Source organism: Mycteria americana, chromosome 7 (genome assembly GCF_035582795.1).
Source record: "Mycteria americana isolate JAX WOST 10 ecotype Jacksonville Zoo and Gardens chromosome 7, USCA_MyAme_1.0, whole genome shotgun sequence".
Taxonomy (NCBI): domain Eukaryota; kingdom Metazoa; phylum Chordata; class Aves; order Ciconiiformes; family Ciconiidae; genus Mycteria; species Mycteria americana.
Window position 1 is genome coordinate 65,214,986 of NC_134371.1, and position 18,973 is coordinate 65,233,958.

Sequence of the window (18,973 nt, forward strand, 5' to 3'; positions counted from 1 at the left end):
TCTGGATTAATATCAGGAGATGTCTTAAACACAAGTTTTGGATGGCCCTCAGTAATGATATTTAATGTCTGCATTTCTTCAGTTCCCTGGTATTGCTCGTTGCCTACTCTTCCAGACAGTAGCTGATGGCTTTGCTGTCATGGAAGTGCTTTTTCAACAAAGAATTTCCCTGTCCTTCCACTGGCGATGCCCCCCCTGCCTTTTCACAACAGATCCTTTCCCTGCCACATCCCAATTCCCTGGAGTTCCAGTAATCATCTCTGTATAAACCTGCACTAGTTATCTTTGCTAATGTGAAAAATAAAGAGTAAAGAGAACACAAAAGTTGATCCTCAAATGATAAATAAGACATGAAACCATTTCTAAAGGTTACTATTTTGTTCAATACCTTCTGAAAAAGCGGCATTTCTAGACCATTTCCTCTATTTAGAGCAATCTTGTTCCTCCATTCCTTTCCCCTTCTTAGTCTTCTTTCCTTGAAGGCTCCATTTTGGGGTCAACTCAGCCTTTAATGAATCACTTGTTCCATGTGACTTCCTCTGAACACACCCGCACGTTAATAGGGCTGTTCACATACAGCAGTATTCCCAAAATCATGCTAGTGAATCTGGAAAGCTGAATTTCAGCTGCAGGAGATAAGAACTGGAAAGAGGCATCAGGTTATGTACAGCTGGGTACAAACCTGACCAGACCTGAATTTCTGTACCTGGGTCTCTAACTAAAGAACCAGGTTAGTTTTAGACATATGGAATCTTTGGTATTGCAACCATGAAAACTGTACATGGTGTACAAGAGCACTGCCTTCTATACTCACTTCTTGTGCCTAAAGAGCTGAAAGGGCTCCACTTGTAATGACTATAAGCTGTTGTAAGCTGAAATCCAAAGCTGACTGGCAAATTATTTTGGGATATACCAAGTCGTTCATTCCTTTTCCTAAAACAACATTCCGGGTGCTAGGAAAATCTCTGCATCTATGCACAGCAGCAATAAATACAAACCTTCTCATACAGGCACAGAAAATGTGTAAGAAATTCTTATTCTTCTAAGTGGAATGTAAGATGGAACTTACCATTTCCACTGTAGCCTTCCACTTCAAGACACAAATATAAGGAACATGATTTGGTTTCAAAATCTGCCAGTGAACTCGGAGTGATGAAAACATTCTTACTACCCTCACAAAGTGAGCGTGCTCCTAAGGCTTTGAAGTAGGTTAATACCACAATTACAGCATTTGCAGAGTTTTGCCATGGCATGCTGCTCCAATCTCCTTTCATACTTACCAACTACATGAATAAAAATGCTTTTGGTACAAAGGTTAAGTACATTAAAGGAAAGTAATATGAAGCTTTAGCCACACCTCCATCTGACATATGAAATAAAAATCTGCAGGATACAATGGCTTGATATACTCAGAGTTATTCAACGCTTTTGGCACAATCTTGCCATCTTTAATACCGCTTACGTGTTACAAGGTTTTTTAAAAAGGGAGCATTAAGAGCTACCTCCAATCATACAATGAATCTAGTGCTTCAGCTTAATATAATGACTGTTGGGATTCACTGCCAGCCTTGGCATCAGGCTGTGATGCGGTTCCCTTTCTAAATTGGTACATGACACATCATCATTTGGAGGAATACCGTCAGTGGCAAGAACTGACCCAGCTGTGCATACACTGGGACAAGACTATTCTAGCTGGACTCCAAGCTCTCTCATCTAATGGTTGAATTCCAGATTCAAACTTGAAATTTGCATGAAGAGAAGCCTTTCCCTCAACAGTTGTGACTTAGAATTAACTTAATACTACTATTAAGCCTGAGGTGAGCAAATTAGTAAATTAACATCTCTAAGTAAATGAAATTCTGACGAATAGAAACATATTGACTATGAAATTTCAGACCTCAATGCCCATCATACACAACAGATCAAATGAAAATCCTACTTTAAATGTTGGCAAAGGAATATACTCGAAAGGTGAGGTACTCTGAACATTTTGCCTTGGTCATACCAGCATAAGCACAGTAATGTTGTCTAGACATGAAAGTCCGGCTGACTAAATACCCATATTCCAGGGATGCTCGACTTACATAAGCAGTACTGGCAATAGGGAATTGGTTGTGTTATAAACCTACCATTGGTAAATAAAATAATTCACTTTTGTGTGTAAAAATATTAATTTTTTCTTTTACGATCAAATACCCAGTTCCTTTTTTCAAATTTAGGGTTTTTTGCCCCCCTCACAGATCCCCATTTCTAAATCTTTCAGCTTGTCAGTTCTGAATAACTTGGTTAAAAAAAAAAAAAGGTATTTAAAGGGTTTTGAGTTTAATGCAGGCCAATAACCTTGAACATTTTAAAGCAGCAAGAAGCAAGCTTAACCACACATTTCAGCAAGTCTAAAGAGACATAATTTGAAAGGTATTTATAGCTAGTGCCTCTTTATTTTCACATCTCAGGCTTTTAGAACCTTTGGTCTAAACCTAAAGGGGAAATTTTTCCCTTTGAACTACGTTACTTTAAATGGAAATTTCATTACTAACCTTAGAGAATTCAGTCTCTTCCAAACATCATCTGCTTGGGGCAGGGGGGGAATCAAACTTGTGTTTGGGTATAATTAGTGTGGTAACAGAAATGACAAAAATCTGGCCTGCAGAGATTATACGGCATCAGCAAAAGATGATGTTGTAATGGTTTAGACTTATCTGCTGGAGATATATTGTATAGAAGGGAGCATAAAGAAAGGACAGAATATGTAATACTGACCTCGCTGAGTTCATCTGATGGTCAGTAAATTCACATGAGTTTCAAGTTACATTTCTCAAGATATCTTCACATTTCTGAAAAAAAGCACACTAAGAGATGCGCCTTTGGTATCTTTTCCCCCTTCTATCTCTAACTAGCGCATTCCCCTGCAATTCAGCAGTGGAAAATAATGTCTAATATGCAGCATACAAATTTAATAAAACATAAAAGTCCTCTTTGATAATTCCGCACAAAGTTGTAGCTCAGACTTGCCTTCTCTTTTGTGTTTGCCAACAACTCTGAATGAGAGAGTTTCTTGGGAGGAAGAAGAAACTCACCCTCATCCCATGCGTTCTTTCTGTCTTTTGAACTCCAGCCCCACAAAAACTTACTCACAAGTTTATTCCACACTTCGTTAGACCGTAAATGGTTAAACTGCTGAAGATCAAATTCTGCGGTTCGCCTTGTGTTACCAACAGGCCCTGTGGTCTCAAGACCCCACAATCTGTGGGTACCATTACAGAAGAAAAGAAAGGCTGCCACTCTTGACTTCAAGCTGATACAGAAGTGTTGCCAGGAGTCTGGTACTTCACTACAAAAGATGGAGTTGCATTTGTTGTTACAGAAATGAGCTTTCTCATTATAAAATATTCAAAAATACATTAAATGTTGAAATGACTTTCCTGGAAGCTGAACTTAGAGTAAAAGGTGAAAAACAACTCCTACTGTTGCTTTTCAAAATTACAAGGCTTCAAATTCTCTCCGTTGCGAAAGTCTTACTGTACAATGGGACTCGAGTAACAAAGACTCATCAAATCAGGTTACTCGTTAAGTGACATCTTTATATTTGTCTATTTTAACAGATGATCATCAGGAAATACATTTTCTAGTATGTTTATAAATGTTCTTATTGCATCTTTAAATTTGCATTGATTGCTTCATTATGAAAAGGATCCAAACCTTCCCTCAAAATATTTTTTTTAAATTACCTTTTAAGAACCGAGGAGTTTAATACAAATACATGAAGTATTTCATATAAACACACAATAATTTCACTTACTAAAATTCCTGTATCCAACTGCTCTGTGGACATTTAGCCCCAAATGATTGGTTCCACCACAAGATTAAAAAAAAAAAAAAAAAAAACCAAAAAAAAACCCACAACAAAACCAAAACCAAACCTCCTCTGTGATCTTCATAATCCTTTCAGTATATTGGCATTTTATGCATTGAATAGAATATGAGGAATTACTGAATTAAGGAATTACTGCAGAGAGTTTACTAGGTTTTCAAATATATGTGATATATATTTACTTTATCTTTATTTGCTGAAATGACCATGTCCCTGAAAATGGTTATGAGATAATTTAAAATGAACAAATAATGAAATTAATATAACATCCTAAATGTTTTTAAACACAATGAAGGTTCACTGCTTTCACAAGATCTGACCCCAGGATCCTTGTTGCTCTCTTAAATATCTCCACATTAAAAAAAACCACCCATGAACCTACAAATTAGCATTAAAGCAGGCTTTCAGGTTGTTAGAACTCCTTTCAAGCTATTTTTGAACACCCAAGTTGTGTTTGTTTCATTGAAGTAAGTAGTCTAGTGGGACTACCTACACTTGCCTAGTAGGGAAGGACTTAGCCTAAAGAGAAAGAAGATAAACCTGCATTATCCTGGACCTCATTAATATATGCACATACAGATGAGCTGCAAAGTACAGGCCTTTCCATCATTTTAAATAGAATTAGATGACCTCTAATAAACCTCCTCTTAGTATCATTAAAGACTGTTCATCCCTCTCTGTTCTAACCCTGTGGCCATGTTAAGCATCCGTATCTTAACCAACTTCTTCACAACTGCTGCAATCTCAGTCTCTTCTCATCACTTGTTCCTGGTCATCTCTTATTTGTTCAGAAAACGCTGCCAAAATAACCTCTCCTGAATACTGCTCTGACTGCACCCCTCTGAAGCCCTCCACTGATTTCCAGTCATTCAGACTATTCATTTTAAACTTATTGTTCCTTTCTTCCAGCTCAGGTTGGCTCAAAAATAAGATCCACATTCAAAATACTCAGATTTTTCCTGTTGTGATATTCTCCAAAAGGAAAAGGGAGCTGCAAAAGCAAACAAAGAAGGAAGAAAGGATGAAGAAAATTGTAAGACACATATATATGCCAAAGTGGCCCAGGGTAATCACCAGAGCTATGGGACTTCCCCCCAGAATCATGCCCCACAATCAGCACGAGGGTCAAGCTCTTCTCCTGTCCCTGTTAATGGGAGGGATCCTCAACTCTTCTGACACAAAGCTTCTCTTTCTGAAACATTATCTTGCATCTGAGGAAGCTTCCTTAATGAAGCCTTAGTTGAAAACAATACTTCTCTATAAAAAGTTCCTCTGTTAACATATCTGCTCATTTTGTTGAAAAAATATCCAAGAGTAATTCCTGAACACCTACAATTTCCATGGCCTTATTGGATTCTCACATGAGCCAATCTGTCTTCCTTTTTACATCTACCTGAGTATTTTACTGAAGCACCACTGTCAGCTTGGATATTGCGACTATTTTCTTCTTCCAGTTCCTTTCATGTCCCTATGATGTGACCTTTTGCAAAAGTTATTTATCAGACTGCCTTCTTAAAATCTTTCAAATCCTTTTTAAAAACAAACAAACAAAGAAACCTCTACCTGTTGCTAGACTTTTTTTTTTAATAAGTATATATGAAAAGAATTTTTCTAAGATGTAAAGAATTTAGATCTTCTGGTGCTTCCATCAACATCCACGTATTCACATTCGGGTTGGGGTATCATGCAAACAAAGCAGGCAGCACCATCTTGACTGTCAAGCATAAAAAGCAGCACCAAATGGAGCACATTCTCTGACCACTGCCCTTCTGTTCACTGAACAAGGCAAAGGTCTCCAGGAAACAGCAATATGAGCTCAGCTCATTAAAAACTGTATGAAAATGTATATCCTGAAGGGATGTTAAATTAGGCTTACACAGGCAACTTTGAGTCTGTGCTTCCTTAGAATTTCCGTGCTTAACCTTATAGCCCCAGCATTTCTTTAGTGCAATTAAATACAGAGGTATAGATATATTGCTTTAGTTATAAGTCTAGCAAAGAGAAAGAAAATAGGTGAGACAGATAAAGAACTCTGTAGGTAGCTTTCATTTTGATCTCTAGTGTCTTTCTAGCATTGCCATCTTTTTGACATGCTCACAACAGTAGAGGCTGTGTTCTTCCACATCCAGTTTCACTGAGAAGGGCTGATAACACATTATTTTTAAAGAGACACTTCAGAGTCTGCATTTTTTTAAAAACCTGCAATCCATAAACATCCCTACAGTAGTAAATACAGCAAACATTAAACATACATAGGTAACTATATCAATATTAAACTTAAGCCATGCCCAAGTACAGAGTACACCCAATTTGCCTGATGCATTTAATTCACTTTATGTGACTTTGTACATTTGAGTTCAATGTATAACTCATTCAGGCAACACAAGGTATAAAAAAAAAAGATTAATTCAGTCAACTACTACTGATGTTTTTGCCTTCCACCTAGTTATCAGCATGCTAGTCCACATTATTGTGACGTGCGAATATTACCCTCTTATTACTTTGATGGCAATTTTATATTTAAAAATGAAATTAATAGCTAACCTCAAAAGACTTATTATGCTTAATTTCATTTCACTCCCCTAATCATCCTTTTCACTATACGTTTTCTCCTCTAACTAAACTAAAAGAATCAGAGGTGTAATTACAGAGTGCAGATTAGCTTGTTCAACATTTGCTAGTAGTTAAAATGGGGTAGACTTTAAAATCGAGTTGACTCCAGAGAAAGCTGCTCCTCCTGTCATTTGTAGAAGAAACTGCTGTGAAACGTTAATATTTGTGAAGTCAAGGCTAGAGCTTTCTGCGCTTTTGGACAACTTTGCAGGCCTCTCCCAAAGCAGGACATCCTCCACCACTGAAACCGCTGCCAGAAGGATCTCCCCCCTTTCCCCAGCTGCATTCACTGAGGTCAGTTATGAGTAAGGTAGGAGGACACAATGCTGTCCCAGGAACCCTCAAAGAAATCATCCCTTCACAGCCAGGACAAACCAGGGAAGGGCAGAGGCTTGTTGTGCTACATAGCAGCCTCCTAAAAAACCGACCCACAAGCTGGGAGTACGCACATGACTTGCAGTCTCCCCTTAAGCCCAATCTTTATTCCTGGGTCACGACTTCACTGTAGGCGTGCTCTCCATTCTGAGCCTGCATAGGAGAACTAGTGAACTTCAAGTCAGACTGGCAGACAAGTAGGAGGAGAGGTCTGAGCACCAGCCACTGCAGCAAGAAGCTGCAATCCTGAGGAGCACATAGGTTCAGGTGCCAAAAACTGGAGGAGACTGATGTTGGGAGGGACAGCTACTGGACAAACTGGATGTCTAACATCACCTATGGAGAAAACTGTAGGGAGAGAGCGTGTGTGTGTCCACTAGGAAACTCCACACCTGATCAACCAGAGGGGAGGAACAGGACTGAGCCATTTGTGTTGTTCATGTATATAGGTGCTGTTTCTGATTATGTGGGTGCTGGTAAAAGCTCTGCTCTGTGTGGGTGATATGTATGGCTGTTTATAGCGTGTATGTACGTGTGCGTGTGTGTAGATGCCTATCGGGAATACGTGCTCAACCTTGCTGCAGCCTGGACCTGGATACACCAAACCACAGCAGCCTTGTATCAGGCTGGGAGAGGATGAATCCCCCGGGCCCTGTAGCCCACCAGATTCAATTACCTCTAACAGAAGATTCTGGAAACACGAGTGTGTTAACATCTTTGGTTCCACGCATACTGACTTTCGTGTTGATGGAGCAACAGCATGTTTTCTTCCCTAGCACAATCAGCACAAAGCAGACACAAAGCCCAGAGAGACCACACACTATTCACACCTCCACTTCAAACTTGATCTACTTGGAGCAAGGAAGGGCGTTTTTACAACTCAGCAGCCAAATGAGAATTTGCCTTACTTCTCCTATTTTTATTGCTGTTTTGCAGCAATGAGTAATGCTGTCCGCAAGAAATGGAAGTGAAAGCTACTCTGTTCGTGTCAGAATAATAATGGATATTGTGTTGGCAACTGCCCTTGTGTGCTGCATAACAGCATAAATAAAAGGAATTGGGAAAAGCCAACAGTGCTATAGTAAATAAAGTGTGTAAACTCACCTGCTTGCAAATAAGTGATAACCTCTATTGTTTGGTGTTTCAGCCTGGGCAACAAGAACAGGATAAACACTGTGTCTAAATCAGAAGTGAGTCAACTCCACTGATCCTCATCTATGGAGAGAGATTGTGGGGGAAAGGCACCGGCTGTTCAGGGAGTGTCAAAGTAGAAAAGTGTGGCACGTAAGACGTCAAGAGTGCCTCCATACATGCTTGTACAGACAGCAACAGACTGAAAGATGGCCTTCTCCAAATCTCAGGTTAGTTCAATGCTGGGATATTAGCTTTGGCCTCACTATTGTTACTAGTAGAAAGGAAGATGTCAATGAGTGTTAAAGTATTTGCTCCTTTACGGCTTGGATTCACGTACAGTTTCTGTTCACAGAGGCTACACAGATTCAAGCAGGGAAGAGCTCCCTTCTTTCACGGTTTAGAAGATGGATCATCTTTAGAAAATGCCTCACTACAGAGCACTAACGGTGAAACATGGTACAGCTCCTTCTCATGGTGAGGCATTAACATGTCCATGGAGCTGGACAGATAGAGGTCTCTGCAGCCTGAGCTCTGGGCTAGCGGGATGCAAAGCAGTTCTGGTGTGAATTGCATCTGAATGCAGAATGAGAAGTCATTCAAGACAAGAAAAGGTTTCAGAAGGTGATCCCTCATGATGGAGGTCTTCAGTGAACAGCTGATGAGTACCAGTAACTTTATGCATTGAATTTACAATCTTTCTGAACTTCAAAGAGAGCCTTGTATTTTTCTAAGCAGCAAGAATTCTTAATACTATCAGGGAAAGAATATTTTTGTCACTCAAAAAAAGTGACTTAACAGGATCAAAAGTGCATAATCCATCAGTCTACCATCCAGTTGTTCATGATTTTCATACTGTAGGCACCAGAAAACTAGCAATAGAAACCACTACGGCAGATGAACAGGAGAAGAAAAACTCTCGAGATACATGGCATGAGGACTACCCTTGCTGCTTTTGGTACAATTATCGCATGCCACCACTCTGCTCTCAGGATGCAGGTTTCCCACAATTTCACAGGAGCCAGAACCCACTTACAGAAGCCGGTCTGACACTTGGCAATGTCTCCACATTCACTACCTGGCTCTGTCACGCTTCCTGCACTGTCACCCTCCAGAGAGACACATCTTCCTTTGTATCCAAAACCTATTTCATGCAGGACTCCAGGATTTTACACACATCTTTTGGGGCATATTCCTGGGACAGCAAAGCTACCAAAAAGTACTCTGATTTCTCCTTTCCTGCAAAAACAAAAGCATTCAGTTGTCTTTGGCATCCGTTGCTAGTTTGTAAAAAAAATTTCTCTTTCTTGCTGCTCACATTGCAGGGGACCTTGATTCTTTTTCATACTCACTATGCCTGTTCAAAATCCATACATATACATTAAGATCTGATCATGAGACTTGCATTAAAATACACATTGAAAGAATTGTAAAACAAAATTCAATTAAGTGCATATAATACACCTACTCATGCTTTCACTAAGAATTGGCCTCGTTTAAAAAACTGAAAAAATTATTTTGCTTTTTATTCGGTTCTTTGTTTTCATACAAAAGACCCACACAAACACATTATTTAGTTAAACAAACTAAATATATTGTTGTCTCATCTGCAAAACCAACCAACTATAAAAGCAGAGAAATGCATTTTTTCCTGTCTTTACACTAACACTAGCTATTACATATAACAATGTTTAGTTAAAAATAATACAAATAATATGTAATTATTTCTGAGGACAGGTTTATTTCTAAGAGGAATTCATTTTCAAGAGGAATGTTATACTTAAACACACTCATCCACTGTGCCGTTAGACAACCCAAATGCATTACATATTATATTACCTTTATCCTGGATGGCCAATAATGTGAATATTGATTACATAGCTAGAGCACATCATCTACAAGAATCACAGCCACATCTTTTCTTTACTCCTGAGGAGCACAGTGAATGTCTGGGCCTGGCATATTTATCACAGGGAGGCTGAGCCTATTACTTGGCCGAATTCACTATATGTTTCTTTGAGCTCTTAAAGAGGAATATGCCATAAGGCATGAATGAAGGGCTTACAAGTTCAGCCACAGTGTATTTCAAAAGGCTACCCATTTTGTGGGCAAGTTTTTCTTAACAGTAAGCGATCAGTGTTCAAAAGGCCCATGACATTAAAAATTAAGGACACACTTACTTTTCAACTAAAGTTTTTGTGACTAATTTACTAAGATATTTAGCTAAACACTGCCATTTCTGGCTGCTTAAATACACAGTCTGAAACCTGCATGTTTCCTTTAACTTGTATGTCACGCCACACTTTTTTCTGCACAAGTTGACTAATGAAATTCCTGTGATATCATTACTGAGAGAGCAAAACATATTGGTTAGAGCACAAAATAAGAAACGGGACCCTCAGATTACATATCAAGCTCTGCCCTGATTTGTGGTGTAATCTTAGGAAAGTAATTGAGAGATCAGCACTGGCTTTTGATGCAAAGATCTAACCACCTTTGAAATTAATTTACATTTCCCCCATATGTACACAGATCATGAAAGCTCATTACTTTCCATAAATTATATAAGATTATATAAGTTTTGAGGAATTTTCCCTAGTAATACGAAAAGGTATACACTGCAATAATGTGGACAATGCTAAGTGTTATCTGTTTATTTCAGAGGAAATTGGTGAGCAGTTTAATGCTTCCAAGATTGCTGGGATCAAGCTCATTTTCCAGATTTACTTTTCTTTGATGTCCCTTCAGCAAAATGGAAGCATTTACCAATACAGCTGATACCTCTAACCTGTACTTTACAGGGAGCAACACTTTGATGTATTTTATTATTACTTGCAGAATTTCCTATAATGTCAATGGAAAAGGCAAAATGTTTCAGAAAAGTAGAAATGTTCAAATGCACATAATGCAACACGCTGACAGAAATGTCATTCATTAATATTTATTAGGCAAGCAAATCTCTTTGGATGAAGAATAATATAAAAACATTATCATCATCAACACACTTGTCCCTGTAGAATATTTCTATGTGAACCATATTAGGAAATGTCTACTAATCCAAACCTCTAGAGGCATTTTAGTTACTAATCTGAATGAATTAGGTCACTCCTGCTCAGTTACATTCATTACATGACAGAATTTTCTTCCCTAAACTCTCTAAACAAAACTTTCCATTTACAAAGGTCCTAATACAAATTTTGCTGGGAGTCTTTTCAATGACTGCAAGTGGAGAAAAAGGTTCCCTGAAAATTAATTTATTTGCCTGTTTGGAAGTTCTACCTCCTTACCAGCCCCAGCCCCTCACTTTCTCCATATTTCAATCCAATCTCAGACATAGTTTAATAGTGTAAGTGGATGAAGCCACAAACAATATACAGCACAGGCTGAACTGGATGCATAGGTGATCCTCACTGCCAGCAACCAACAGACTTCCTAACGTACAGCCAGCCTTGGAGCACGGTAACACCCACCCTGTATTTAATGACTGTTACATGAGTCGAATCCTCTGTGGAACATGCATTGCATTAAGCTCCTAATTACTAGTTTCAACTGAAATGCTTTGACGACTGTTAAAACATTGAGAAATGATAACATAACAGAAGCTCTCAGGAAACGTTATTCTTAACACTCAACAGATTATTGATTCCTCTACTGAGGAGCAGCAAAGTAACAAGAGCTCCAACCTTAACTTAGGCAGACCTGTGTCTCAATTAAAAACAACAGTAAACATTTTAACCGCAACAAGAGACAACATCCATCACCCCCGAAGAATGCTTCAATTAACACAACCATGGACCCCCTTTGGTTGAAGGCGGTATTTAAAACAGAATTCATGAGCTCTCTAATTTATGATAGGTTATTGGATAACTCTTGTTAATTACAGCCACACAGTGTCAAAATTAATGATTTTCCCACCCTCTTTCAACTTGAGAAAGAATTCATAACTTACATCAAGACTCAAAAGATGTGCAATTAATATTGTCTGTAACCACTTCACAAAAGAGATTTGTTAAAGGCAGGCATGTGGACTCAATTAGTGTATCAATTAATGTTGCTGTTACTTGATCTATAAATTATTGAAAAACTCATAACTACTGCAGGGAAACAAAGCAAATCCACTCCCCGTCAATGAAATAAACTCCTGACTGTGCCCCTCTTTCATTGCTCTTTAGCAAAACTTGAATTTTGCTGGTTTCCATGAATCTTCGCCATGTAATCAGAAAAACAAATGAACCTATACCAATCTGACAACTTGAAATGCCTCATTACAGTGATGATGCCTTAATTGTTGTTAGTTGTAATGTAAAAATAAAGTTAAATAATAATAATTAAAAAACAATAAAAACCCCAGCCATCATTGTTCACTCATTAATTTAAACTGAAGTTCAAATCTGGAAATGAACCTATAAAATCTGCATAGAGATTTCTATATATCAGCAAAATTGCAACTTTCACATCAACCAGAAACCTCCATGCCACTCTCAAATTTGGCAATGATTAGTCCAAAGATTAGATTCAAATGAGGTCTAAGAAATCCAAAACAGGACTTGGGTAGCATTAGGCACCTATGATGAAAACTGAAAATGACAAAACCATAACCTTCTTTAAGGGCTACTTATCCCCAAAGGCTTTTAAACTAACTAGGTACCTCCTGTTTGATCTTAGTATGACTAGAGTTTTGCTTCTGGGGCTGCAAAGGTTTTCCTTTAGATAGTTAGACAGACTCCACTCTCTCATTAGAGTTTAAAAGACCCAGGAAATAGATGTGACTCTGCCAGAGGCCCAGTCCGCTATACGTGAATGGTCCCGGAGCCACTGCACTCCTTTTACTTAGTAGTCAGACAGTTAAAATGGGACACTTAAGTTTTTTGCCACCCTGATCCTGAGAGGATCAAACTCAGATCTTCTACCACCAAGAAAGCACTGCCAGGCAACACCCTCTGCTCTGCTACTGCAAGCAGGGTAATTCCTTACCTGGCATTAAACAGCCCCCTGAGCGGAGTCCGCTCGCGCTTTCCCTCCTCAAGCAGAGCTTCCGAACTTGTATATTCATTCAGTCGAAATCAAGTGCCCAATTCATGGCTGTGAGAAGGCATCTAGCTCTGGTAGAGACGTAGCACATCACACCCCCTCTAAATTTCGCGTTCCTACTGGCTAGTAATGGCAATCCCTGGCTTGGCAGCTTGCCTACTGTGAAATCTGTTTCCAGATGCCACGTGCTTCCCACGCATTGCAGTGGAAACCTATTAAATAAGGGAATTTCACCCATGGGGATCCTTAGCATCAAAGATCATTATGCTGATTGTCAACATGCCTGAGCTCCTCTTTGTGTCTTGCTTCCATTTTTAAGTCCCTGTAATTTTGAAAATTGACTCAAAAGTCTTACTACAGACTCCATATAGGGGATAGAATGAGAGATGATTTGGCAAAAAAATCCCAAGCTTCAAACAGAATAATTACAGAATTTAAGTGCAAGAGGAAGAAACCAAATCCCTAGAAAAGTCTCCTGGCCTTCCCCAAGCAGATGCAGATCTGCGTTAAAATTGGTAGCCTGGCTCACTTCTTTACTGATCTCTGATTTCAGTTTTTCTGTTTAAGTTAATTTTGCAAGAAAGGATTTTCCAAGGCAGTTATCAGTGTGGATTCACCATCAATGCAACACGTTTTCCCCAAAGAGGTTTCTAAATCAATTTTCATTCCAATAGGCTCAAGTAAATGTTTTCCATTTGATTCAATAATCCATACACACTTATAAAATGGCTTTTCCCCCATGTACTACAAGACAAACGTGGTTTATGCTTCTAACAACTTTGGCTAATAAAAAATTATAATTTCCTGTCCTGAATGGTAAAACCACTTAATGTTTATTCACCTCTCAATGAACCAGATGACATAAACAAATGAAAAAAAAAAAAATAAAACCAACAACAAACCCAGCCTCTAAGTGCATTATTTGAATCATTAATTCTCTAAATGCTTCTTAAAGAACACATGATTTTTGGCAGTCATATACACACGAAAAATATCACCAAAACGGTCCTAGAACAGAGCTTTCTAAATCTCCTGAGAATTTTGCATTATTTCCTTTTAGAGAGCAACATGAAACCTCTTCAGGATGCCTCGTAAAATTTGAGCAAGATCTCAAAAAAGGTAATTACAACACAGTTACTAGACGATATCAGCCAAGAGTGGCATGAAGATTACGGCTGGAGGTGCGGGATGGCAGAAATATAATCTCCTCTAATAGCATCTAGTGTGCTGTAAGCTCATAAGATGGAGTAAGATGTAGAAAGGAGGGCTGTGGAGGGCAGGGTGAAACATGGCTCCTCAACTGGTAAGTACCTTCACAGTACATCGAGCAAAAAGCGACAATCTGGAGAGGAAGGGAGGTGCTCGGCTCACCTCCTTTTTCATAACTACATCTTCAAGTCAGTTAAAACTCCTACCCTGTGCCGGGAGTATGACCAGGTAGCATTTCTAGAGCCCATCGAATTCTAGATCCATCAGATCAATATTGACTGAATAAAACACAAAATTAGTACTTGATTTTTAATAGCCTACTTTTAAGATTATCCAGGGTGATAATGTTAACATAGAAAATTACAATTTGATATTATCATGTTAATATTGAATTTACCTACCACATGTTAGAGTTTCGCAGCTATGATTCTACTTAAATATCAGCTTCTGAGAGGATTTTGTATGCAAGTTCTTGTCCTAACGGTAGTAATAATCCTTCAGTGTTGGAGCAGAACACTGTCTTACAAACCAGCTCTGATGATAACGGAGAGAGACTGAGGAGTTGACTATGACTAGAAAGCTTGTGGCTGTAAAAACACTGTGCCTAATGAGAAATGTCTTAATACTATCTTGTAAGAGAATTGCATTCCATATGAATACAAAAAGAGGTAAGTGTTTCCAACACATAAAAGAAATGTTTGGTAAAATCTGTAACTTCGCAGGAGCGTTCATGCCATGTGCCCCATCTGCAGCAGAAATCAAACTAGCTGCCTGTCACAAAAAAATCAGTAATCTATGCAACAGAGCCTAAAAGCAATTACAAGAAACTATAGAAGAACTTCAAACACACATCCCACCCCGCTGCAGGGAGTTAGTCCAACCCAGTAGTGGGACTTCACACTGCCCTCACTGAATATCATGAGACTCCTCCTGGACCTATCCTCTAACCCGTCCAGGTTATTAAATTGTTTGCTTCACTAATGATGTTGCAGTGCCTTTAACTCAAGATAGCCACTATACCACGAATGTACGAGTCGCATCATCTGATGTATGAGTCACATCATCTGAATAACCACCGTTTTCTTTTCAGCCATTGTACTTCAATAAGAATAGCGGTTTGCATTTATCTAACATTTTATCATGTTTTATATTCATATACCTTACAAAGCTTAGGAATTAAGCTTTGCATTATTTCAACACATCAAATAAGAAACACTACCTTACTATATCCTTATACAGATACAGAGATCTAAAGATTTAGCTGACACCACACAGAAGACTTATGCTGAGATCAAGAAAGAACCATGCCCCGTGCTTTAACTCCATACTAATCCGTATCCCCTTTCAGTCACTCCAGATCTTCAGCGTGGGACACACCTGCGGGTCAGTTGTTCCATTAAGAAGGTATTATCAAACTTACTGCTCTTTCTCAGCGCAGTGCTGTGAATTGCAGATGGTAGGAGAACTACCAGAACAGTAGATAACACAGCAAAAGAGGCCTCTCCCTGCTCTGGATGGAAATGGTTGCATGGCTCTTGCAGAAGTACAACAAAACGTGATTCACTGGAAATACACTAGAGCTAAAATTTCTGTTTATAAAGCAAAGACTAATTTCTTGGGAAAACTCAGTTCCATTGCATAATCAAACTCATTGATTAGTAACATTAGACACTTCATGTTAGTACTTGCTACCTGTCACTGCTCGCAGTTAATGAACTTGGGGAAAAAAGAAGAAAAAAAAATTCCCTGTTTTTCACATGTCCATCATTCACACTGTACAGGGGAAGGCTCATTGTTGAAATATGCGCAAATACATACAATTCAATGACAAGTAAATGAGCACACCAAGTTTCTTTTGACTTTCATTACGTGGGATCTGAATAGCAAACACCATCTGAATTGTACGCCTTGTCTGTATAAAGCATTCACTGTACCGCGAGGCCTGCGGATGCCTGGATGTGATCGGATCCACTCAGACTTGCACATACAATACAGATTAATTCTGGAGATGTGCTACTGCCGTACGCTGTCCCTTCCAGTTCTTCAGATAGTTGTACGTGCTGCAGGGAGCTCTGATCGCTGCCACAGAATGTATTTTATACTTCTCAGCAGTAAAGGTAATTCTCAGAATTTCCATTTGGGGGATAGAATCAGATTTTGTGCAGAGAAGCATTCAGTTATTATGATTTATGAAAATGTTTTTAGAAGGTGGATGCTGAATTTTATTAACATAAACACCAAGTTCCTAAAACAGTTGTTTGCTGTTTTCAAAAGTTTCACCCTCCAGCAGAAGAAATAACATAGGAGACATACATAAAAAAGATGTTATCCGTATTCCAAAGAACTGACGTTTTTTAATTTCCTGCCTGCCCAAAAATACTAAGCGGTCATACAACCAAAACATCTTTACTTTCTTTACTTGCCTTGATGAACATCTCTCTCAGATCACATTCTCATTTACATCAAAAGTTCCCCTATTTTTACCTTTCCAAATTACAGCTTTTTTGTCTTAAATGAATCTTTTTTCCTCGTGAGTTTAGGCCTAGAGTAGTCATAAGGACTCTAAACCATCTTCCCAAACAAATGCTTAAATTTTTTTAATTGCTGTGTCTCTTTTTAAAAATGTTAATATAAAGATTTCTGAAGCAAAAGCTATAGCAAACACAAGGCCTTAATTACCAGTTTGATAGAATCATCGCAGTAAAAGGTATAGCTGCCCAGAAGTTGAACAAGTTATTTATTAGATATCTAAGATGAGTAAAATTTGCAACGCACACACTTATGAGCAAAGATGAGAATGTTTTTTGTCTTAAAAAAATGTAAAAAATCCCCATAAGTAAATGGATAAATTATATACCCACAAAAAGAAACAGAATGACAAACTGAAAATAATTGCTGCCTCAAGTATCAAAATTATTATGATTTTTTCTTTTTGTTTTACTTTATTTTATTTGAGCAATTAATATTAAATTTATTTTCAATCTCAATTTCATTATCTGTATAAGTTTTTTTTAAAAAAAATCAAAGACGGCTACACAGAACAACAGGAATTACCGCTAGAATTCAAGGTTGTGGCCTCCAAGTTCAACAGCACTTAAAGACATAAGCAATAAAAATACTAATACAAATCTAAGGATGAAAATCCCTACTAAAAATCTTTCAGTACTCCTGTTCATAAGCAACAATTCATATAGTCCCATTTCTCATGCTTATCAGTCCAAAGAACTGCCCTACAATCTGACACAAAATTGTAAATACAACTATGAACTTTTCCAACCGTGCATTCATTCATAGCTTCTCCTTAATTTTGAGTTTTCCTCCTTCTTGTTTATATTTCCTTTACCACATTACAATTAATCTCTCTATAGATTGCTACTGAGTTCTCTGTAACTTTACAAAGTGTCAGTAAGATTCAGCCTCCAGTAACAGAAAGTGCATTTAAGCTCTGGTTAGTTCAAAACAAAGTAGAAACAAAGCCTTTAGAAGAAAAGTTATTATCAACAGAGAAAAAAGTTATCTTTTGCTAAGAGTAATTTTTAAAATTGTATTTCCATTTGTGAAACAACTGCAATATACACATAGAGTAAAAATTAATGAACTGTAATACATAAGTTCTTTCTTACATTTTAAATATATTTTGATATATTTTTTACGTCAGAGAATCAAATCCCATGTTCCCATACCAGACTTCCACTGGGCTTCACAAATTTTACTTTCACTGAGTGCAGAGATAACAGAAGAATCACAGATGCATAAAAGGTGGTTGATGTAGGAGCTGATTAAAGTACAAAATACATACAAATAAAGAGAAAAAGTCACTACCTTTCTTTTTGGAGTCTTTCTTTGTGCTGGTTTTAACAGCCACTTGAAGTTCTGTCTCAGTTGACATCCTATATCCTTAGTCCTCTTCACACAGACCCAGGATCTCGGTCAGGCTCATTTAGAACGTCTCTTCAAGAGAATAATTTAGCCTTTCAGATACTATAACCCAAACAGTTCATCTCATTGACTCCTTCCAAGTACTGTTAAAGAAGGAAACAAAAATAACAGTCATTTTCTGAGTTTAAAACATAAAAAACCCCTAAAACATCGCAAGCTTACTGAGGAAGAAACCTATGAAGTTCTTCGTCTACAGAGTCAATTGCCCACAATTTTAGATGCTTAAACAAAGTCATCTAGTCCTGTTTGAGATGTTTTGGCATATCTGAGATGTCTTCACAGGCTGGAGACACCACACAAGGTGTACAAAAGACCTGTACTTCTGGACCAGAAGCTGGAGGACAAAGACCACAATCCGGGAAGTAGCTGGAAATGTCACCAAAAGCAAAAACTTCTGCAAGGAGTCAATTCTTAAATGCAACAATTCCAAGGTAGAAACATTGCCAGATAGTAAGGTCAGATTTTTACTCCTCAAATGCTCTTTCAATGCTTTCGTTCTCCTACTTGAACAAAGACAAATGAAAAATGTATTCATTACTCATACTGAGAACATCATACTTTGCCACTCCTCTTGCTTATGATAATGTTTCCAGTATAATAGAATCTGCTTCCATGTAAACAAAGCTGTAAGTCTTAACGCCCATCTAGTAATTTTTCTTGCAAAGAACTCTGAAAATACACATAATTAAACCTTACAGTTTCCACAAAATACAAATGGGATAGGAGGCAAAAAGATAGCATTTAGGGAGCAAGCTACACCTTTACATAACATGTATTTGTTGGGGAGATACACAAACGCACCGG

The 18,973-nt window shown here is 38.1% G+C and overlaps 1 protein-coding gene across 1 annotated transcript in view; it reads right to left on the bottom strand.

The window, feature by feature from the left end:
• Positions 1 to 18,159, bottom strand: part of DAB1 (DAB adaptor protein 1) — a 123,626-nt gene extending 105,467 nt beyond the window's left edge. Inside the window, exon 1 of the mRNA XM_075506647.1 lies at positions 18,053 to 18,159. Coding sequence (XP_075362762.1) covers positions 18,053 to 18,119 — 67 coding nt within the window. The 5' untranslated portion in view covers positions 18,120 to 18,159. The remainder of the gene's footprint in view (positions 1 to 18,052) is intronic.
• Between the last annotated feature and the right edge of the window lie 814 nt (positions 18,160 to 18,973).